Source organism: Pteropus vampyrus, unplaced genomic scaffold, assembly GCF_000151845.1.
Source record: "Pteropus vampyrus isolate Shadow unplaced genomic scaffold, Pvam_2.0 Scaffold394, whole genome shotgun sequence".
Lineage (NCBI taxonomy): Eukaryota > Metazoa > Chordata > Mammalia > Chiroptera > Pteropodidae > Pteropus > Pteropus vampyrus.
The window spans coordinates 649587-674024 of NW_011889175.1; the positions used below are offsets into that span (position 1 = coordinate 649587).

At 42.4% G+C, this 24438-nt stretch overlaps 1 protein-coding gene and 1 pseudogene across 2 annotated transcripts; both read right to left on the reverse strand.

The window, feature by feature from the left end:
- On the reverse strand, window positions 1-23225 carry DYNC1LI2 (dynein cytoplasmic 1 light intermediate chain 2). Of its 2 annotated transcripts, XM_011380416.2 has the most exons (14): window positions 23065-23225; window positions 22862-22935; window positions 20485-20601; window positions 16948-17178; window positions 12185-12354; window positions 10961-11054; window positions 9855-9990; window positions 7621-7732; window positions 7022-7081; window positions 6216-6257; window positions 5708-5825; window positions 4533-4649; window positions 3189-3256; window positions 1-2255 (listed from the first exon to the last, which is right to left on the reverse strand). In XM_011380416.2, the coding sequence occupies exons 1-14, from the start codon at window positions 23169-23171 to the stop codon at window positions 2229-2231; spliced, it is 1473 nt and encodes a 490-aa protein (XP_011378718.1). In that variant the 5' UTR covers window positions 23172-23225; the 3' UTR covers window positions 1-2228. The 2 variants fall into 2 exon arrangements, with proteins under 2 accessions (XP_011378718.1, XP_011378717.1); XM_011380415.2 differs by having other exon boundaries at window positions 55-3256.
- On the reverse strand, window positions 13556-13674 carry LOC111731734 (annotated as a pseudogene).
- Window positions 23226-24438: the final 1213 nt, after the last annotated feature.

Below are 24438 nucleotides of genomic sequence, written 5' to 3' on the forward strand. Positions count from 1 at the left end.
TCTAATGCAGGCAATCACGAATTTATCTGAGAGGCAAGAAAATACACTGGACAATTCACAAACCCCATTGTATTTTACTCACAGCGTAGAACTCCACATACCTCAAAACATGGCTTTCAAATATTTTTTCTTTAACAGAACTTCTGATAATTTCAAGTGAGAGAGGTATGTAGTTTTAGCTACACGGTAGATACCCCACACGATCAGCAGACAATTCAATGTTATCTCCAGTGGGATAATTTATCATAAAAAAGTCACCAAAAATTGTAAGCAGTCTGGATTCGCATTTATTGAAGCCAGTAATGAGACATCTTCTTTTCCAGCACTAGAAAGCAAGGTTCCACATGACTGCACACTGCATCTGAATAGGGCCACACCCCTGGACTAATAAGGCTGCTGGACGAATAATCTACAGCCCTAATTTTAGGTTAAAAATACCAATAAACTTAGTGTAGAGACAACAGTGAACCTTCACTTACAGCATCAGCATTGTTATGGTCATGATGTACAGAGCAGTCACTTTCAACTTTGTTAAACTAATAAAACACGGTGTCTTCAATTTAAATACTGATTTTAAAATGCCAATCAAAAACAAAAAGTGCAAAAAAAAAAAATAAAATAATTCTAGCAGCATACCCGTTGCATTTTCAGGAAAGATCAATTCATGACCTTAATGTGGCTACATCTTCAAAGTTGGGCTTATTTCTTTGATTTTTCCATTTTAAAGTCAAATAGCACATGTAACCACTATAATGTATATAAAGTCACAAAACTGTCTTTAACAGTCTACCATACAAGTGTATTCTATAAATAAAATGAATTTTACTTTAAAAAGTAAAGGCTGTTTACTATTTGGCCTTTGGTTCCAATGCTTGAAAACGCAAAAACAACGAAAAATATCTTCCCCTCCTCCCACCTCCCAAACAGGACCCTGCAGCTCCCCAAAGTTGGCAGACTTTGGCAACCACTGAGCACATGACATTATGTATTAGTTTCTCCGATACTAGGAGCATCCACTTGTCATGAGAAACTAAAAGTGATCTTCAAGAAAGCTTCCTTTACAAGACAGGTGTCTCGGCACTTCATCAGTTTTAGTATATTTTATATTGACATAAAAGTGCTTTATCAGTTTAAATGATAAAAAAATTAAAAAGTAAAATTATGCACTAAAATTTTAAATGACTCTATATCGCTCTTAGTCATGTGCCTCTTCAAAAATTCCTTCTTGTTTCTGAGATCACTCATTTTTATGCCCCACTCCCCAGCTCCTATAGAGGGATTAAGTGACCCCACCAACAGTATAGCTACAAGTTGTTTGACATCTGTTGGTCACTACACCACAATTATCATTCGACAGATAGTTTACTGTCATTGCCTGGACAATTTGATAATTGGAAGCCACAAAAGATTTTTTTTTTAAATAAATGAATTTTAAAAGGGGGGGAAAAGTATATTTTCAACAATAAAACTGGCACAAGAAACATGTTTTTATGTTCGTCAGAAAGGCAAGTAAATACTCAGCTTTCTCTTTAACAGTGTTCAGACCTTTACAAAAAAGCAATCAAGATTTACAAAAAAGCAATCAAGAGTTTTAGAGTCTTGTTATAGAACACAGGATATTAAGTTATGCCCAGTACTATGTTAGTGGTCAGTTGAATCTGGTATGTAAAAGTAATGACTTTAGGGAAGTTATGTTCAGACACAGTACAACAAATATTCATATAAAAAAAGTAAACTCCACATAAGTGAATTGTGGTTTCTCCCTTGGTTTGACAACAAATGTTTTATACATTAAATTAACGGTAGTGTTTGCATTTAAATGTTCTGTATCATGTATAAAATTTAAAGTGCCATTTCAAATCCACAGAAGTCATTTTCAGAATGGTGGTGTGACATGACAATGTTCATGAATTTGCCCTAAATGGAGACACCTGGAACTCTTATTTCTCTAAGGAAAAAAACGCTACATTTTATGAAAAACACAAAACCAGAAAAACGCATCATTTCCATTTTAGATATAAAACATTCATACTTATTTGTCTACCTGATAGCACTGAACAGACCAGGGAGCTAGGACAAGACCCTTTTGCATCAGTGGAACTCCATGATGGCTTCCACAAACCATAAGGCAGGAGTTGGTACAAGCCAATTAATCAGTATGCAATTACATTAAAAACTACCCTCAAACTTTCTGTAGCACATTGCATTATGGTAAAATGAGAGGTTGGTCACCCATTCTCTATCTGTAGGCCAGCCTGTGGTAGTAAAAAAAAAAAAAAAAAAAGTTTTTTTTAATTTAAAAAACAAAGCAGGAGCTACTTAGAAAACACAATTCAAAGTAAACTAATTTTGTAACTGCTGACGTTAAACACACCCCATCGTGACTGCTGCTCCACAATGCACATGTGTGGAGCCCAGTATCTCCCACAAGGACTTGGCTTAGGCCAAGCACATGGGTCCTGGGCAGCTGCCATCTTCCCCACATCTGTGTCAGCTTCACCTGACTCAGGCAGCCTCACACTTAACACATCTTTTATAAGTTAAAGATGCATTTGGAACAAGTCTAATCCCCATTTTGCTTAGTGTTTAGTTTGGAAATGCTTCCGATATTATCTTAAAAATGACTGCGTTCTACTGAACACACGGTATTTACTAACACTGCTCATCTCCTCCTTCTACCTCCTTCAACATTCAGCTTCCCCACTATCACTTCTCTCACTCCTCCTTTCAGCCTTTTCCATTTTCTGGACTTTCTCCCACTTAATCTGCTTCCCAAGAATAAGTGATTTGTTAGCACACTACTGGTCAGACTAACCACCATCTGATCAATGATTCCTGGTCTCATTTGCTCCACCCTGAAAGTAGGCCCTCTTTGTCTTGATCTACCTTCCCCTCCACAAGAAGCCCCAGCTGCACTTGCTTCCCACAGAGCCATATGCCTGAGAGTCCAAGGGTTATCCTTAACAAAGGGGTCTGACACATAACCTTCCTAAATGTGCAATTCACACTCGGACAAGCCAATGAAGTTTTTTTTTTAAGTTCATCTCCCCTGCCCCAAAAAACTGATAGCATGTGCCATATCAGAAAAATCCTGGTCTTAGCAGATCAATATACATAGTTATTTGGTCATTTTACATATGCAATTTTAAGAAGGATCAGGCTTCATTTTCTGTTGAAGAGTTTGTTACCATGGAGTCTGGTTTTCGAGTCATTCTATCCAGTTCTTCCTGAACATTTGTCAACACAGTCTTTTGTCCTTAAAAAAAAAAAAAAAAAAGCAGCAGTGATGGGAGCCTAGGATTTTTAAAAAGAAACATTTAAAACTATACAGATTTCTGTCATCATTTGTGGTGACAATAACCTCAATAAGAATGAGGAAAGCCTTTTATCGTTGCAATGATTATGAGGAAACAGACTGGGAATGCCTTTGTGCCAAAAACAAGGGACTTTCTGAAAACCCTCTCCCCACCTGACCCCTATGCACTCTCATTGCCATGTTCCTAGAGGTGGTATCTGAGTTTCTAAAATGCAGCAAATGACTTTCTGTGCCTCAAATAGAAAGGAGTTAAGATTTTGTTTCTAATTCTAACACTCTAAAATGACTCATATGGACGGCCTAGAAAATAAGAAAATAAGACTAAGGCCAGACATTTCAATCTTGCACAACGCTGGTATTCATATCTTTTTCTTATCAAATACTAACTGGAGCCTGGAAATGTCTATTTCCTGCCAGGGAATATCAGCTCACAGCTTGGGCCACCAGACCAGACTCTGAGTCTCTAAGAACTCAGGAGGCCCTGAAGGTCCAGGCTGACCTGAGGATGGAATGATTTCCTTCAGGGCTTCCTTTGATCTGAAAACACCAATTAGGGAAATCATTGTATTAACATTTCTTACAGCCAACAGAAAATTAAAAGCAAAGAACTTTTTAAATGGTCTCAAGCTTTCAGGGAAAATGTGTAATTCCCAAGGAACTTGATTCTTTGTTTCAGAAACCTTCAAGACACACAGTTGCCCTACCAGCCCACATGGAAGGACATGGAGAGAAATGTATGTGTGACAATGAGGGGAGCTTTGTGGAGGAGGAAATGGCAACCCTCCAGTGAGACAGGGAGAGTTCACAGGCTCCAGCGCATGGCAAGACTGAGGACGGTAAACAAAACCCTTATGAAGCATCACAGAAAATTAAATAAAATGTCAATGGTACACCCTAGACCATGACTTCTAATGGCTAGAGCTTCTATACCAAGACCTCATGTATGGTTTAGGATCTACCTCAACTCACCCAACAATCAGTTCCTGACAATCTGAAGGTACAAAAATCCCACCTTAAATGTGCCCAGGAAACCTGCACTGCACGATAACATATAAAGTATACTGCTGAGTAAATAGCAGAGAAGTGCCTCCTTGCTTGGCTGTTCAGAAAACCAAAGGTCTGCAGGTCAGGTAAAAGCAGACACTCCTGTCTGCCTCCCCAGCTTCCAGCACTCCTCAACCAGAAGGATCATAAGTCTCCAAGGGTTCTTCAGTACCTGACTTCTTGGCTGTGCTCTGTACCCCACCAGCACCAGGGCTTCCAGGAGAGCCTGTTTTTTTACTCAACAGACTGTTGAAGAAACTGGCCAATACCCCTTCACTTGCTGCATTATCTAAGGAAACATTAAGAAAAAAAAAGCATCATACAAACTGGATGACTCAAACAAATAAACAAAAAGTTTTCAGCTTGGAATTATCCATTTGTGGCTTCATCTTCCTAGGATACTGAGCACATTCATTTACTACAATGCCTTATAAACTGCCACTGCTAAGGCTAGTTACATGTTAGCATGATTAAGTGGAAACCTGTTTAGATTTCTCGCCTGTTGGGAGGCTTAAGAGATAACTTGTGCTCTTTATCAGGGGTCCCCAATCCCTGGGCTGTGGACTGGTACTGGTCTGCGGCCTGTTAGGAACTGGGCTGCACAGCAGGAGGTGAGTGGCAGACCAGTGAGCAAAACTTCATCTGTATTTGCAGCCGATTCCCAGTACCAGCATCACCGCTTCAGCTCCACCTCAGATCATCAGGCATTAGATTCTCACAGGAGCACCAGTCTCTGGTGCCTAAAAGGTTAGGGACTACTGTTCTATATCATTTCTCTATCCACAAAAGTGTCATTCAAAGTTTAATTAGCCTACCACACTCCAAAGCTACTCTAAAAAGCTCTCATTCAAAATAGAAGACAGCCATCAAACATGCAAACATAACATAAACTTGTGTTTTGAGGGTCTCATTGCAGCCAACAGCTTTGGGTATGACTAAATCACTACGATAAGAGCTCCTTAAATTATTAAGTAATTGAGCTTAACAAGAAAATAAAGGGGGTAAAAAGTCCCACAGTTCATAAATGGTAATGATATAAACATAATGAGAAACAAAACTAAGGACTCAAAACACACATTTTAATATGACTTATGTTGTATTCCTCTCCGAAGGAATCTGCATAGCCTAACCGAAGACTTACACAAAGCCAGGTGCAAGGACTACCGACTCCAACGAAGAAAAGGCCTTGGCCCTTGCCAACCATGAGCCCACTCCTCAAGAGAGGATGTGGAAAGTAGCCCTTGCTGGAGAAGAAAACAGCCCAGCCACCATGAGTCTCTACCTCCCAAACCTCTGCAGAGCTTAGGCCTAGGACTAAACCATTCTCCACAGAGACAGGATACATACTTTTGATGTTTGGGTCCGGCTTCTTTACTGATGTGCCTGGGGAGGCACTAGGCACGCTGGCTGGCCCTCCCCGGCCCTGGGTTCTTGGAGAGCCAGAGGGTCCTCTCGCAGGGGATTCCTAAGTCCAAAACCAGCCCAAGTCACACACAGGCATAAAAATAACAGAGCACACATATTCCAAAAATGAAGCCATGCTTCTGCAGGATATTTTTCACAGTCTAGGAAGAAGGGTGGCAGGATTGGGAGTTTGCTCCCAGCTCAGTCCCTTTCTAGACCTGTTTCTTCTGAGAGAAGAGTTATCAAGATAACAGAGTCAGTTCACTCTAATTCCCAGAGCTGTATTCCCTCATCAGACATTTTCTCAATGCCTACTATGTTCCTCACCCTGGGCTTTTAGGGGGACCAAATTCCCTTTAAAATTACAGAAGTCCATACAAGCTTTTATAATGGTATAAAGTTTGAAGACACCCATGACACTGGCCCTTGACCCTCTGTTTAAGGTACTCACGGAAGCTCTCGTGGGCGTGGCTGGCTGCTTGGCAAGGAGTGACTGCAAAGAGAGGGACACACTGGCCATTAACCAAGGGTCTGCAGCATACACTGAAGGTCTGGAGAAACACTTCCAAGTATTCCACTAGAGGGCACCATTAACAACAACCAAGTCATAGGTTTTACACTATAAATGCAAAATATTTGGAGCAGTTTGGTATGTGGTGAAAAAAATACTACCAAATAACCAGTTTGAAGCTAAGGAAGCAAGGAGAGCACAGAAGGGAGAAAAAGTTGGCAAAAGAAGTGTCAACGCCCCCTGCTGACCTGCCTGTACCATTAGCTGACCCGTGATGTCTTAATAGCAGTCGAAGTGAAACAGAAAGGTGAGACTGAGTCTGTATTCTGAACTGTCAGCTCGGGGAAGTTACTGTCCTCACCTACAAAATGGGTATATCAAGTCATCACCTCCCTTCATGCATAGGGCTGTGTGGGACTATGTGAAATAATGGAAGTGAGGTCAGGGCACTTGGTAAACTGTCGACACAGGAAGTATTATGACAGGAGGCCTACATTTTCAAAGAGAAAGTGTACTTAAGAAAAAACTAAGCCAATCACTGTAGAATCTGTAAGGCAGGCAGGGGATCCCCCGAGGCAGGTAGTCTAACCCCTACTCTGTACCAATCCTAGAAATGGGAGGAAACAAGGTGACTTGGTCACAACTCCCTCAGTGCTGCAAGCTCTCTGATACTTGTAACCTCGCCCCAGGGAACTGGCATCTCACTCATGAGAAGGCCTTTGCTATGGCCTCACTGGTCTTCTTACCTGTTGCTTCATTAGGAACACCTGTTCATCCTCTGCAGCCAACTCTTTGTCGTGGACCAGCTGTGAAGGGAAGAGACATTCTCATTTGTGGTCACAGGCCAAGAACACTCAAATTACTGTTAAAATTCACCCTAAAAGGAGAATCTTAGGCTCAGATCTCCACGTGGATCTAGGAAGAGTCCCTGCTGAGACTGTGGAATTTTTTCTAGCCTGGCACAGACCCTGTGCCAAGACCAACCTTGGCATGTGGCCAACTGACATTTTTAAAGTCTGGCAGGTTCTGAACACTTCCCAGATCAGTCTGCAGGGGCTCAACAGAAGCAAGAGGATCTATTGACAGTAGTCCAGAGGCAGCAGTGGCACTGTCAGGACCTAACGGGAAACTTCAACCCCACTCAATGCGACCACTCCATCACTCATGCCCCACCTCCCAGATCCATTTATATAAGCCCCGATTTCATCTAAAGACTTTTTTAAAAAGGGCCTTAGATTGCTTTTTTTCCCCGCCAGGATGGCTCAATGTGTAAGACCTGATTCTTTATAGGTTTCTTTTCCCATAAAAAAACACCTGTAATTCTTACAGTTACTGACTTGGGTACCTTTCTCACAGGAGGTTTCATGATAAAGTCTTCGTATGCATCTTCTGGCTTCACAGTTGTGAAATTTTCATGTAAAATAGCTATTTTCTTTTCATTGTCCCAGCCTGCAGGTCTAAAGGCAGAAAGACAGGTTGACTTGTTTTTCTTATGACTGCCTTACAGAGTAGAATACTCAAAGCACTTTCTGGGTTAGACAGGACTCCTGGATAAGTTCCTTTCCCACAGGATCTGTAGTTGCTGGGGCTGGGTTATAACTTTCGGTAGACAAGCCAAAATTTATCGCAGGTATAACCCATCAGATCGACACCGCCGGTCTTGCTCCATACTGAGCTCATGGGACCCAAGACCTAAGGAGCCAGAATGTGATCTGACTACACATGCTGACTTACAACAAGTGTTCAGAGTCTTCCCTCAACTCCACCCAGAAGATCAAGGACACAATGGGGCCCTGTTCCAACGGAGTGGAGAATGCAGAGAGCAGAACAGAGGGCAGAGCTCAGGATGGGACTGTTTCTCGTGGGCTTTGGCATGCGGGCACCCCTCCTGTAAGCTGTTTCTCTGAGAACTCTCCTGACAACAGTTTTCTTGTGGATTGGTTCATTAATTTTACTGGTATAGGAAGATGTACCCTGGAGCCAAGGGGGAGACCAGGATCTGCACTATTCTAGGCCCCAAACCAAACGGACAAAGGAGTCCATGACACTCTTACATGGGTGCTACCCGCTCAAATCTCAGGGCAGTATGGCATCCAGGTTCCATTAAGCTATATAGCTATATAAAGGAGCAATTATAAAATGCCCTACATGACCTACTTTTGAACTCTAGAAGCTCTAAAAGATGGCAACTGGTTGTTTTTACAGGCCTCTCATTCTCCACTTAACTCCTGCTCCAGAGCTCTATAACCAAGATGGTACTTAGCCCAAACGACTTTGCTGATGCTACCAGCTCCCAAATAGGCAACAACATATAGCACCAAAAGTGCAAAGGGACAAGGTGTGATCAAGACACCGTCATGACCCATGCAGCCTTCAGAAGCTGCGAGATGCATATCCACTCCAGACCAGCCCCAAACCCAGCCAGTCTCCATGCTCCTCCTGCTCCCCGGGATCACATGTGATTTGGGCACTGCTTCACTCCAAAAACATACCGCTCATTGTACTTGTGTCTTTGGTGCCTGCCTGACCGTTCTGGACAACAATTCTCTAAAATTAATCCAAGCTTCTAGGTTTGCTGTCTACAAGTAGCCCGAGTGAGGCTCTCCCTGAATGTTCAGGGGGTAACCTATTCAGTCCCCTGACAGCTCTTGGCTTTCACACCTTCAGACTTCTCACGGACTGTCCCTCCTACCCCTCTATTCCTTCTGGCCTGCCTGGCACATACCACTCATCCTTCCAACATTATCTTTTCTGCCTTCCCTGCCACACTGCCTCTACTACCCCATTACTGCCCTACCCATCCCTGGCTATGTGTCAGTCCCTACAATGCTATGTGTAGGGATCGCCTCTCATTCATTTCTGAGTCCTCAGCACAGAACCTGGGCACCTAGGAGGTGTTCAGTATTTGCTGAATGAATTGTACTTCTTTTTTAAGTTGAAAAGATATTTAAGCCTAAAAACACTAATCTACTGGCACAAGTTGTCTCAGAGACAACTTCAACATTTATTTATGCATCCACAACGCTCACCATTCTCCACTGAGAGAGACACAAATTTGGGCAAACAGGTATCCAAGTCCCTGCCCAGTGGCTCTCAAAATGTAAAATACTAGAAACACAATAAGCACGCAATATAGCCAAAGCTCATGCTGACAGGAATGCCTGCTGATGGGTAAAGGAACCAGATACTTCAACAGAAAATATTCAGGATCCCCAGAGCACCAATTCCCTCTACTTCAACTCCATCCTCCAGCAAGTATATTACCAGAGTTGACAATAATGGCAAAAATGAATGGCTTAAGTTTTGGCAAGTTGCTCTCAATGAAGAAAAGTAGCACCCCAATCTCATACCACCCACCATCTTTGGACTGCAGGCAGAATGGCAAGTAATCTGGAAAGAAGAGGAGAGGGCAATTTGCGTGCACCTATCACCTAAGAGGTCCGGCCCAAGCACTTTGTCCCAAGGCAGCAGAAAGCTGGCCATGTAAGACAGAGACAGAGGCAGCTTACTTGGGAGGATAAAATGTAAAGAGCAAATGTACTATAAAGAGTTTGAAAGCATCACCTATAAAGAACTCACATAAAAACTGCATCCTTTTCCACAACTAAGGCAGGTGTGGTAAAGTGGAAACCGTATGTTTTATGGACAATGTACTTATACAACAAGTCGAGGTTTTTCTCTTCCTTCACTGATGTGTAAATCAAGGCAGCTCCATCTAATCAATCTGCTTAAGGAAAACCAATGCACTGTAGGAGACAAAAGCAAACACATACAAACACAATTCTCATAGTACTACTCACAGGTTGATCAGTGTTTGATCACTACGTGACCAACAGAAAGTGTTAAAATTTTAAACTAAAAAGGTAATACTATCAGATGAATCAGGTCAAAAGCATGAAGCATATTGATGCTAGCGGGCCATGCACTTCATTTTTTAACATGTAAATGTGCCTTCTGATCCATCAGATTGCTTTCCAAAGAGTCAAGTTAATGGCTCTGAGGCTAGTCCAGGAAAACACCCTTGGCATAACCAAAGGACACAGATTCTTTCCCAGGCAAATGCTCACATGTGATCAAGTTTATCATTAAGCACACCTTTTATAAAGAGATGGGTAGCTACATGTATTGGTAACCTCCACTGAGCTGGACAAGTTAAAGGGCCCAAAAGAAGCAATAGAAGACCATCCCTCACCCCAGCCCTAAGATGTAGGACTATGGCACTACTGCCTTGGATTTTTACAGAAACAGGACTCATAAGACTGCTGACATAGCACCTTTCTCATGGACAGCAAAATATAAACATATGGGAAACAACTGTAGCATCTAGAACAATATCGGGTTGGGTAATTAATCTCTTCTGCAAAAAAAGCAAAGTTTAAAAAGATTCCCAAGATATGATAAAAGTAATGTGGTAATAAAATTTTCATATATCAGCTTTCTTGTTAAGTATGAAAGCCTATCAAACGTACAGCATTAAAAATAAAAAGAGATCAAAGACAGGCACAATTAATAAGTCTCAAATTCCAACATAGTAAAATATAAAACTAGTAAAAAGATGTATACAGTTTCTTCCTGGCAGAAGACTATTCTGGTATTCTGGATTCAGGAATTACTTTATCTCTGAAGATGCTCCATCTGGAAGGAAGCCTGTGCCCCTGGGCCCTGACATAGCACTCCAAGGATACACTGGAGGCAGAACCTCCGTAGGTGTGACTGGATGAAGTCAAAGTGCTCCTCCTTGTAATCATGCTCCTTCTCCAGGACACTCACCGCATCACACTGCCGGGAAGATAGAAAGAAGTTACCTTTTTGCATCTCTGACTGTTGCAGATGGGAACAGCATCTTCTTCAAAAATAAGGTATCACAGTTCCAAGAAGAAAACCATAGGCAAAGGTCCAAGCATTAATTAGAAAAGAGTGGAAAGCAACTGGACATTTTTCTCTTTCATCCTGGCCTCAGTTTCCATAGGTATAAAGTTGTGATGTAATAGCCCTGGTCACCTCACAGCTGTTCTAAGAATCAAACAAGGTCACATCAGGAAACAGGCCCACTGGACATGGCTATGCACTGCACACTCCATAGGACTCCATTCTCACAGAATGTGATGCAAACGGCACACCTTGTACTTGGGCAACATGGTGGCTCTGACTTGGAATAAAGTACTTTTGAAACCCAAATGTTTTATTTTTTAAGACCTTCTCTCAAATTAGTTATCGCTCATATTTTAAGTTTCAGCTATAGATTAACCATGAGCAAGTTTGGTCCACTGAATTCTTTTGCCAATAATTACATTACATGGCCAAAACACCAAATTGTCACCATACTCAGTTACTGCATGTTTTTCAAAATTTAAAAAATTTTTTTTGAAGACCACGATTCTCCCAGACTTGATGTGGCTGCTTCTTTCCCAAAATGTTTTAAAGCTACTTCTTTTTCATTCTGTAAGAGATACAACTTTGTTTCTCTATGAATGAACTTAAATTTCTATTCCCACCTCATAATTCTACAGGGTAGAAGAAACTCAAACCTTAAGTTCCTTTCTTTTCTCCCACCAGGGTTATGTTCCTTTCTGAAAATCATCTTGAGTCCAACAGACTTTAGAGACCAAAGCCCAAAAGAATTCTGCTCTTCCATATTAGTTTTTCATCATTAGTTTAGACTAGATAAAACGGCTTACATAGCCTTACAAAAACTGTTTTTAGTTCTGAGTTTGAATCACTAAATAAAGTTGAGTGCTTCATGGAGAGATTAACCCAGGCTGTAAGCAAACTGAATGTCATGTTTCCAGCAGCAATGTTTGTTTAAATGACAATATTTTCTATCCTGGCATATGCAGTGTACCCTAAGTTTTTTTTAGTGACTGCTCACTGCCTAAACCCAGCCAAGTTTACAGCTCCCTGGCACACACCTTTGTGCATACCACCAACACGGGGATTCCCAGGTTATGAGTCAGCACGTTGTCACCAAGAGGCAGGGCAACATTTTCTTCATCAGGACCCGAGGTCAGAGGCCCTCTTCTCTGTGGGGAACCTTGACAACCTTCTTCAGGTTCAACATAGTCTTGAAAATCTTTCACAACTACAGGTGAAAAAAGAAAAAATTACATACACACATATAAAAATACATATCAGCTTTAGAAAACTGAAAAAGCAGCACAAAAACACAAAGAGTTGTGACAAACCCTAATTGCATCCTACTGCAATATTAGGGATTTGGGGATAATGATGCAAAATGCCAATTCTGACATATTCGGTCTGAGCATTATAACCTTAGAGCAGCAAGGACATTCTCCTGGATATCTTCAATTGTATTGAACTCTCAAACAGGTTTTTAAAAACTTCTAAGGCTTCGACAGTTCCTACTATGAAAAAAGCCACTTTTCTTATATATCTTACATTTTCAAAATGCCAGAATAGTTGAACTGTGTTACTTTAACAGAGGTGACCACTAAAAATAGTTTATAACTTCTAAAGCTCCTCAGAGTCCTCATTAGAAAGAATAAAACCATCTGAATTCCACAAGAACATGCTATTTCCATACAGCTGAGGTATGTCTGCACTAAGCAGAGAGGCTGGGCTTGCCCAGCACCATCCGAATCTCCTCATCATCTCACTCTTGTGGACTCAGTCTCACCATTAGGAGATTCTGAGTTGCATGTGTAGTATTCACATATCTGTTCCTGCCTAACACTAGCAGGGGTCAGAGGTAAAACATCCACTTCTTAGCACATACAATGACTATTCTAGCCAAGGTAACCCCGTAGGAGGGCCTTCAGGCCTTGGTTAAGCCAAGTAACACAAAGCCCACAGACATGCATGGCTGCTTCAAAGCTCGTATGTCAGGCCAAAGAATAAGGACATGATGGTTAAAGTTATTCTAAGCCAGAGGAGCAAACAGGCAGCTCTGCTCTTCTATGCCCAATAGGACTAAAGGACCAAAGGGCCTTTTATAATCTCATTCACATGCTCATTAAGACAATGCAAAAAACTGGATTAAAGAGAAGCTAGAGAAAGGTACACATACTCCTTCTCCCCCCACCCCAGAATAGGTTTTAAACATTTTAAAACAATGAGTTTTAATTTACAAAAATTCTAGGTTATGATTATATAACTTCTAGAATTATCTGGGAGCACATTGTCTTTCATACAATACTGGGCAAACTGAAAATTATTGATTAAGCCCTAAAGTACATATACGGTAACATTTCATCTTTGCAACTTCCCTTTCTTTCATCTATTCTAACAATAATTAATCATTTTAATTATTATTATTTTTTTAATGCCTAAAGCACCTGGTCTTCCTAGGTGGTCTCCCATCCAAGTACTAACCAGGCCCGATGCTGCTTAGCTTCCAAGATCAGACGGGACTGGGTATGTTCAGGGTGGCATGGCCGTAGTCTCTGCAACTTCTCTTTAATTAAGCTCATTCACATAGCTTCACTGCCAACATAAACAATCTACTCGAGAGCTCTGTTTTGCATTTTGGTTGGACAAAACCAGAAAGATTTTGTGATCAATTTAGCATGGTTGTTGAAGAATCCTGAAGGAATCAAAGGTTCTCACATTTTCTATTTAAAAGCATTTTAACAAATCTTCAAATCAATGAAAAATACAATGGCTTAACTGTCTAAATAATACCTGTAACTTCCCAAGAACATGTGAAGCACCCACCAGTGCTTTTAAGACCGTGAGCATGGCAGAGCTCGAAACAGATTACGGGTGAGCTAAGTAACTATGGGAAGTGAGGCAGGGATGACGCGGCTCTGGTGGTCTGCTCCGGTGGTCTGCTCCATGAACTTCCATTACCCAGTGTGCTGCACAAACTCTACTGCATTCTACTTGTGGCATGATGTGAAAATGGCTGGGCAGCCCTGAGTTAGACTATTCACTCACTAAAAGAATGACTTAATTATGGCTGTCCACAACAGTAGGAAACACACATGTTTTTAATAACTCAGCATTTTAGAAAATAAGCTGGAAGGCAGAGCAATGTTCATGACAGGTTGGTGAAAAGGGAGAATAAAAACATGATGAGGGCTGTAATTCATGTAATAAAATGTGCATTTCCCTTAGGATACCACATACCATAGAATTAACAATTTCTCTCTAAATGGGGGGATGGCAAGTATTTCACAGCAGGGGCCTTCGGCCCACCTCGGACTCCCCTTTAACATCAGATGGGAGTGGGTATGGGAAGGAGATCGCAGAATACCCTACCCTTGCTGCTGCCCCCGCTTTCTCACTTTTTCTCTCCTACTTCATTGATCACCCACTGGTTCCACAGTCCTGAGTCCCCATTGACTGCATCTCATCTTTTTCCTCTACTTGATAAGCAAAGGAAACTCCAGACATAAAGCAGGAAAGAAAACTAACCTACCCACAAACACCACCTTCTCACTCAGATGGATCCTGCAGCCAAACAGCTGCCACAGATTCCCAACCACTGGGGAACCTAATCCTGAAAGAGTGACCCACTACGGAACAGCTTTCCAAACTCAGCAGTTTGGAGATTGGTGTTGGATTGGAAACTAAATTGGGTAACAGCCCTTCGTTCATACAACACCTAGAATCCAATTAATCTGGAAAGTGGGAGTCCTCTGAGCAAGAGGATGGCCAACTGCTTTATTAAAATGTAACCAAAAGCCAGCAGTAACAAAGGAACTCCTTCAATATGCAATGCAAAGGCCTGACTACCACTCCAAACATCTCAGAGGAGCAGTGGTCAAAACAAGAGCAGTCCTCAGAAGGTTAACAGAATCATGAGGCATAGACAGGCATGGATGTGGTTCTAGTAACTGCTAGTTGCCCTCCAGTATCCTCTTCTCTTCCTCCTTATAACCAAACCCTGATACTTAGAACACAAAGCCACAGAGACTACATTTCCTAGCCTCCTTAGAAAGAAAGCAGGCACGCGCCCTTTAGCACTTTTTTCCTGCTCCTCCATCCTGGTGCCTAGAACAAATTAGAGCTCTAGTTGTCCAGAAGAAGAAACCATACCCTAGAGATGACAGAGAAGTGAGCAGAAAGGAGCCAGGGTCCTTGACCTTTCTTCCCAGAGCTGCTTTCCAGGCCTGAACTGCCTACTTCTGGATTTCATTTATAAGAGAGAGAAATAAACATCAGTCTTGTTTAAGCCACTGTTATTTTGGGTTTTGTGTCACATGCAGCTAATCCGAAGTGACAGCCATCAATGATGAAGACCACAAAATAAATTCAGTGTGCCATGGGAACAAAAGCTCTCAAGGAGTAAGCATCTTGCCTGCTGTATGCACACCCAATGCCTAGAACAGACCTGGTACAAGGCAGACATTTTCCTATCTGAGAGGGAACAATATTCCTTGGCTTAATCTCTTTTTTTCTGTTTTAATATATCTTTATAAGGTTATATATAACTCTGAGAAAACGAGTGCAGAAACTGAAATCTTGAGTGCATTTACTCACTAATCTGGGTCCGATACTGAATGTGCAGTGAAAGGAAAACAGCTTTTCAGCCTCAGAACTATTCTGAGAAGTTGTTTTTAGGATCTCTATTTCAGAAGGAAAAGAGGCATTATCTAGAAAGGTCAGTGGCTGAAGACAGACCAGCTGAGCTGCATAACAATCACTGTGGCATACATGCGGGTGACCTGGGAAACCCATACACACAGCAAACCAAAGATCAGATGTAAAACTCCCTGCTTTAGCTAAAATGGGAGAGGAGCAAGTTTGAAGTTATGACAGGAAGACACACAGCAAGAAATCTGACTGGAAAAGCACATCAAAATTTCTGAACTCTTCTGACAGTAAGTGTGAAGATCCCATGTGCCATGCCCCAGAAGCACTCATTAATTCACTAAAGGGAATGATGTCATTCTGTGGAAATAAGCCAAGCTGATTTAAGCCTGCCCTGGCCAAGACTGCTGCTGCTGCTGCTGCTGCTGCCACCGCCACCACCACAGCTCCAGCCCCTACTCCTCCCATTTCCCTGGCTAGTGGACAGAAGCTGACGTAACTGTACAGAAGCAAGGGAAAAGAAAAACAAGCTTCTGAACCACATTAAGGGGGTGGGGGGAAACTTCCTTTAATTTGAAAGTTCTTTGTTCTCAAAGGACTCAGATGTCCTTAGTCTTAAAATAGCCTTTAATTTTAATGATAAAAAAAAAATGGCCTTCTCATTATATGAATTAAAATCATATCTGCCAGATCCCTAAATGAACTAAGGTAGGAGCTGAAAGATTTGTCTTTTGTAGGGCTTTCTTTAAACCTGCCAACAAGAGGGTCTATAGGACCTCGACAGAACCCGAGGAAATGGACTCAAGCTGCAGAGATCACAGTAAGTCTCTACCCTTATCGATGCTAACTAGCAGAGTAACAGAAAAGCAAACAGCCTCACAGAACTGATCATATTTTGGGAGGTAAGGGGGAATCTTTATTTTAAAAGAGAACCAATGAAAATAACAAGGAATATAAATTCATTTATTTTCTTCAACTGCGACACTTGAGATTAAAAACTGCTTCGAATACTTTCTGACTACTGAATTTACAAGAGCAACTCTGAAATAAATGGTGCGAACAAAACGCAAACACTATGCAAGAGCAGCTTTGCAGCCTCTTGACATTGAAAAGAAAGGTGGTTGAAATCACCCAAAGAGACTACTGAATTTACCAATTAAGAAAATCTTATTTTACTTACACTTCCGTTCCAGCTCTCTCATTTCTTCTGGTGGAATTTTCATTTTATCAATGTGCTCACGTAAAACACTAGCCCATTTCTGTAGAGATTCCATCATAGTCCAAGGCCTAGACATGTCTGCAACAAAAATAACCAGAGTCTCCGGCAAGGATTCAGCAGAAACTGCAAACTTCAGAAGGCCTTTGTGGTACAGGTCTCCATCCAGAATCCACACATTACAGCGCGTGTGATCTAAGAAAAGAAGTGAAGCTAAGTTACTACCTGACAATGACCAGCAGCACAGCTAAAAAAGAGCCATATCAAGAAGAACCTGAAAATGACAATCACAAAATTCCACAGAACACAAAAAGAAATCTTAACCAGAAAAGGTCCCAAGTGCTCAGTAGATATCAACCCTTGGTCAAGGTGCCTCGCGAGCTATCTAAACTTTTTAAACTACCATAATATATTGTGCCCACATCTAAAAAGATTCCAGCAATGTCTAAGTTTAGGAGTAAGAAGTGAAGGACACTTCAGCTTTCAATAAGAATCAAAAGATACTAATAAAAGCTATAAATGTTCACTGGTCAGCTGTGCCATAGTCTAAATAATCCATTCTCTAAAATATCAGCAATCTGTGAGGCAGCAAGACATGCCAAAGAGCCTGTGGTTAAACAATCTCTTTTTGTCAGTCACTCTCAGTAGTGCAATCACGTACCACAAAGGGTGCCAACGAGACAGGACCTTTGTATTTAAATATTAAGATTAAATTACTTATATAAATTGAGGTGTGAATTACTGGATGCCTGATGATTTAAGAAATTATTTTTGATATAATAATATGGTTATTATTAAAAATCCTTATCTTTAAGATATATATGGAAGTATTCACAGATGTAATGATATAATGCATGAAATCTGCTTCAAAATAATCCAGTGTGAAGTAAAGGGAGAGTAACACCTGAAATAAAATTGATGAAGAACTGGTAACTGTTGAAGACAGATATTACGTATATTGGGGTTCATGGTTCATGATACTAGTCTCTATGTTATAGGTAGTTTTTGTTTTCCATTAATAAAAAGTTAAAAACACATTCACACAAATGTGCAAGTGCTGACATTTAATGATGCATATGGTTCCTATATCACACCCAGATGATCAAATGATAAAAGATAACTCTCCAAAATGGTAACATATTCTTAAAATTTTTTAGTCATTGTTTTTGAGGGAAAAAAAATTGATTTTTTTACAAAAGCACCTTAAGGAAGTACTCTTACCATCAAAAACATAATTTCATTAAATTTATTTTCTGATTAATTCCAAAATACACTTAAAAATCTATCTTCTGTTACCTATCTTTTTTAGTATAATCAGTTAACATGTAAAAAATTTATAGTCATGACTTGATTTCAACAGCATTTCTTGATTTCAAGAGCGGTTCCAGTTTGGGTTCTGTAAATTCCTTCAAAAATACTGCTCTGTACCTGAAGCCCAGATTTTAATGCCTGCCTCTTACCAGACACAATTCTTTTTTTTTTTCCCAGCTTCTCTTCCTACTGCCTACTACACATAACTCACCTATGTGCATGGAGAACACACACACCACATGTGGCATTGAACGGATGCCCCTAACACTGAAGACAGTGGTCCTTTGACATGTCATGCCCCATCACAGACCAGGGACAAGCTAGAGACTATTTTTTCCACCTAGGTGACTGTCTACAAAATGTGTATTTATAACCCAGTCAGACCACATAACAAAAAAGACAACAGCTGAGAGATGTATAGTTAACCACAGGTTCAATGAGGAACATGCAAATAGATGGCCTAGAAAAATCCCATAAATGCAGAAACCAAGATGTTTTTAAGACAACTTTAAGGAATCTGATGTAAAAGTTAACATGTACTTCAATTCAAAGGCAAGCGAATATGTTTAATACGATGCTTTGGCATGAAATATGCTTATGCCATCTTGAAACAAGAGGCTACAGAGATTCACAGAGTATCCACATCGTATTTTATACTTTCAAAAGGGTACTAGAACTACCACTGTCTCAAGCACTTGATTATATGTGACACGCCACCTCTCATTCTATCAACCTATGAAACAGGTACCATTACCCAATTCTACAAATGAGAAAACTAAGGAGCAGAGTGGTTAAGTCAGTCTGAACCAATTCTGCCTGGCTCCACAGCCCAAGTTCTTTCCACAATAACCATACTGCTTAACAAAGACAGGAAGCAAAAGACTTAGACACATGAGACCCCCATAGGCCTGGCTCAGCGGCCCGAGTCCCAGCCCTACCCAATCAGACTACGGCGGGCCTAGATGGGCACCTGCATGCCTCTGTCCCCCTCATACAAGGAGAGCTCTCAGCACCGGGTCTACTTCCTACTTTTCTTTCACATCCTTCAAGGAATGTTCATCATGGCAAAGGAAGCTGGGAGCAGGAGGAGCAGGAATAAAATCCTGGGATTCTAAGATGACCTCTAAGTTACCATTAACACAATACAGATTTCCAAGCTTTAATAAGTGCTCCAAACCCATGCCCTCTATTAAATGACACCTGGAAATCAAAGAATTATCATGCTGGAAAGAACCCGAGTACAGCTTCTTTATTTTAGCAATAAGGAAATGGGGACCAGAGGTGGTGGGATTTGCCATTTTAGTCCCTCTACTTCATGATCTTTACTGTTTACGTAAAGGCAAATATAAAGTAAATAACAACAAAAATATTTCATCCTTACGCCACATAGATAAATTTCCTACAAATAAAAAGCTAAACACCAATAATTATTTTAGAGCCTAAAAGTTTATAAAGGAGGCATTATTGATTAATAAAGTTTATAAAGGAGGCATTACTGATTAATGGTAACCAAAAACCATTACCTGAATCCATCTCATAATTATACCCACAAGAAAGACTATAAAATGGTATCTAATCCTTATAAGAGTCCTTACCATGCACTGCTAGTCATCCCAACTACCCTGTAGATAGAAACTATTACTATCCGTATCCTTGAGATGAGGAATTAAGAGTGAAAGTGAACATTATCACTTCTGAGCCTCTATTCCCTCCACTGAAAGAAACATAAGAAATGAGCATTTTTACAGTCACAAAGAAACTCAGAAAAGTCTCCTGTAAATATCAGCTGAGATGCTACACTCTGAACCACACCAACTTCAGCTTCTCCACTAGAACCAAGCAGAGTAACAATGGTACCCAGATCAGTCTACCAAGCGTTTTCCTCATAGAGAAGTACAAAGCTTTAAAAAACATCTTATTACCTTTTTGTGCATTTGACACTTTACCTTCAGTATCTCCCTTTAAGTGGGGGCTACCCAGAGCAGCAGCTGATGACCCCATTCCCACTTTTGCTAACATTCTCTATAAAGTGAGTAAAGCCCTACAAAGACAGATACTTCATCGATTCCTCTGACTTATTCTTTTAGAACTAAATAGAAAATCGAGAATGCCTGGCCATGTTGCAGGCATTGCAACCAAGAAGTCAGAGACCCGTACACACCCCTTACCATGGATTAATACTTCACTCACCATCTCGGTCCTCATCATGGACGCTGAGGTAGAGATACTCTAGGCCTCTTCCTTTTTTGCCATGCTCAGCTCCTTGTAGTTTAGTCATGAGAGTTGTTTTACCAGAACCATCTTCACCTACAAATGATGTATGTAAGAAGACAGAGTGTACTGTTTATTCTAGGCAAGGATAGGAAGTCTTGACATTCATAAAGAACAACTAAGAATTTCCTGCAAAGTCTGCTGTTGAGGTCTCGCACCTGAATTCATAAACAAAGGAGGCTTTGCTGTAAGAGTGGTTGCAGTAGGGAGGGGTAAGAAAGGTGGCAAATTCCAAAATCTAAAATGACATTCTACTGCAGTTACCCTTACTTTACAAGGAAAGGACTAACGCAGGTCCACAGGCCCTACCTATGATTTATAAAACATGCATTTAGAGAAGTGAAAGTAAAAAGTGGAGCTAGCTTCTCACAAAATAAACTTTTACCACAAGAAAAGTAAGAAATCATCAAAATATGAAACTTAAAACCAAGGAACTCTGAACTAAAAGTCTGATCCTGCCTCACAATCATGAAGAATAAAAGCTATTATTCATTTTTTATTTTAGTGCATCTCTTTCATAAGCATCCTAAAAGATAGGAAACCAATGAAAATAATTATAGACCTGACCAAACTCTTAAGCACAATCTTAGTATATTGTCAAGCACCTCATCATCCCCCTCCAATCAACTAAATCGACCCCAAAAGAAACCTTAAACATCAAGAACCACCACCAAGAAACATCACTAGGCACCCCTGGGATTTAGTAATATGGACTTAAAGAACATGAGAACAGAAAGGCATTCCACAGATCAAAAGTCTCCTTCCCCATCCCCAGTACCACTACCTCATTCAGGCCCTCTACATCCCACCCAGACCACGATGAACACTTGTCAGTCCGACTTCAGTACCTGCTCATTTTAAGCCACCTGCTACTCTGTTGCCAGAGTTCCCTTTCTACAACACAGATCTAGAGACCTTGATCCCCCACTTCTGGAAGATCTCTAAGGGTCCTTTATTACCTATTGCAATGATCATCACCTAAAGAAGACCATCTGCTCCCCTTACAGTGGAAATCTTCGAGAAGTGATTCCCATGAGGTTTAGGGGATGGAGGTGAAATAAAAAGCTCTTGAGCAGAGGTCCCCAACCTTTTTGGCACCAGAGACTGGTGCTCCTGAGAACCTAATGCCTGATGATCTGAGGTGGATGTGAGGTGCTGTGAGGTGCTGATGCTGGGGAGCCGCTGCATTTCAAATACAGATGAAGCTTGCTTGCTTGCCTGCCGCTCCACCTCCTGCTATGCGGCCCCGCTACTAACAGGCCACAGATCGGTAACTGTCTATGGCCCAGGGGTTGGGGACCCCTGCTCTTGAAAATCAGGGGCCTTCAGGAAAAGGCATCAATTCTTCAGCCTTAAACAATCTTCCCCCAACTTACCTTAGCAGTCACCTTCCATAAGGAGCTTCTGGAAGCTTCCCAACACCCACACCCCCTCGTTACCTCTGTATTCTTACAAGCACTAACCCTTTGTGACCTTGCATGCCACTGCCATGCCACCTCAACACTTATCCTTCAAAATACCTGAACCCCAAATTACCCTCTTTCAAAACAACACTAAGCAGTGTGATGCCCCTGCAATAATCTGCCCATGCCCAGCCTGGTGTATGTAGTGCAATCACATCTGTCTCCCTAGACTGAGATTCTTGTGTGGTATCTGATGGATGTCTGTGCTGTCTGGTGCCCAGTCTACAAAACTCACTCAACGAATGGGTTTGCTGTATGAATGAACTGAGCCAGACTCCCTCACTTGTGTGAGGAAAATGAAACCAAACACGTTAGGGGACCTGACACAGGTAACACAGCAGTGAGAACTGGAATAATCCAGTAAGTCCCTCGATGAGGACTCCAAAGTCTGCTGTCCTCTGCAGCATCCCTTCGACTGCTCATGATCAAGAAATGGCTCCTGTGCCATGTCCCCACAGCCCCGACCCTAAGTCACCCTCCTCTCCCATCTCTACCCAACTCTTTCATCTACTTATGCCCCTCTCCACGCCTAGATTTGGTGAACTTTTGGGCTGTGAGCGCAGGGCGTCAGGGACATTTAAATCAAGATTACTGTTACGACCAATGACTAAGAACTGCCGACAAACACATGCCAGCATCACCAGGATTCCCAAAACGGGCAACACCACAATCTTAAGTGTGTTGGAACTGGCCAATCTCCGACTCTCCAACCTGGGTCTTTTGGCCCTCCGGGCGGGGCAGGCAGCGGGGGTAAGGAAGACTGAGACCAGTAAAAGGGGTGCCGGCCTCGCCCACCCCGGCTCCCCGGGCAACGCCCCGCCGCCGGAGCTCACCGAAAACCAGGATATTCTTGCCGGACGGCAGCTTGGACCTGGCGCGGGTGGACACCTCGCTCAGGATCGAGGACCTGTGGGTAAAATGACAAAGCGACCGGCCCCGGACAGGTCATCAGTCAGACGGTCCGGCCCAGCTCGGCCGGCTCCCCGCCACGCCCTCCCCGGCCCCGCCGCCCAGCCCGGCCGCCGCGCGGTCTCACCATAGGCTTTGGCCCTCCTCCTCCTCGCTGGTCAGGTCACTGGCGGCCGCCACAGCGGGCCCGTTGGGGCCCAGCAGCACTTTCTTCTCCACCCCCACCGGCGCCATCTTGCCAACTGCAGCCACAAAGAGGGCCCTCCCCCGGGTCCGCCAAGGACCCGTGAGGACCCTGGCCGGGCAGCCCGCCGCCCGCCGCCCCCTAGGCCGCGCCACACGTCGCACGCCCTGCGGGGTCCGCGCCGCCGGCCGCGCTCTGCCGGGCTCGCAATGTCCGCAGGCTATCACAGAGTCGTGAGACCGCCGCGAAGGCAGGAGACGAGTGTAGGTCAGGCGGCAGCCGAGGCAGCCATGCGCAAGGGGGCGGCAACGGCAGCGGCGGCGGCGGCGGCGGGAGCGGGAGCCGCCTGGGCGGAGAACGCACTGGCGCCCTCTCCCGGCCGAGGGGCGCAACAACACCCAGCCCCGGGTCCTCCCAGCGAAGGAGGCTCCTGCTTCGCCGTCGGGGGCTTAGCAACCAGATAGACGTGAAGCTCAAGCTTTGGAATGAAACTAATACACGATGGGGCCATTTACTTAGCGTTTATCGTGGGCCAGTGCTACACGTTATCTCCTTGAATCGTATCTAACCTGTTTACAGAGGAGGAACCTGAAGCTTAGAAAGCTTAAGAAACCTGCCCAAGGACCCAATGCTGGAAGGTAACATCCTGATACTTTCAATGTTATTCACCAATCTTAACCTATTACGTCACGAGCTTTGCCTAATTCTAATCAAGCCCCGCATTGAAAGATGAGCCTTAAATTAGTCCTCCAAATCCTCGTAAATATCCCCTTTTACACCTCCTCCTTCATTGACTGTTAAGATTGTGAGGTAGTGATCTTTACCGCAGTGAACCATACACTTCAGCTTACTTTATTAATAGGTTTTAAAAAATATATTCAGGAAGCCAGCATTTGACGTCAGAGATAGGCTTTCTTTCTATATGGGGAAAAAAAAAAAAGGAAAGAAAAAGGAAGAGATGGGAAAGAAAAAGGAAGAGATGTGAAAGGGGAAGGAAGAGGGTAATGGAAAAAAAATACATTTCACCTATCAAACTTAACTTTAGGTGTGGCCACTACCTAAGGGCTTTTGCTATCCTGTGGAAACAGACTCACTTTACAGGGCATTTCTAAATGTCACAAGAAAGTGAGATATGGTAAAAAAGCAACCAGCTACATGGGTTTCAGATGAGTAGGCTTCCTACCTTGGCTCTGCCAAATGTGAGCAGCATGGATTATAGAATCCAGCAAATGGGCAGATTACCTGCCAACCTGAATGTAAGGTTCAAACAAGAAAATGGGAGTGAAAACCCATTAAGAGTTACACCCCTGGAAGTCT

Bases quoted from the DNA above. Each gene is read 5' to 3' on its own strand.
- DYNC1LI2 (XM_011380415.2), bottom strand. From the start codon at position 23,171: ATGGCGCCGGTGGGGGTGGAGAAGAAAGTGCTGCTGGGCCCCAACGGG. The intron at 5,826-6,215 runs GTGAGTACCTTA...TTTTGGACTTAG, and splicing joins CCACGCCCACGAGAGCTTCC to GAATCCCCTGCGAGAGGACC. The intron at 3,257-4,532 runs GTACTGAAGAAC...TTTTTTTTTAAG, and splicing joins GAGCACAGCCAAGAAGTCAG to GACAAAAGACTGTGTTGACA.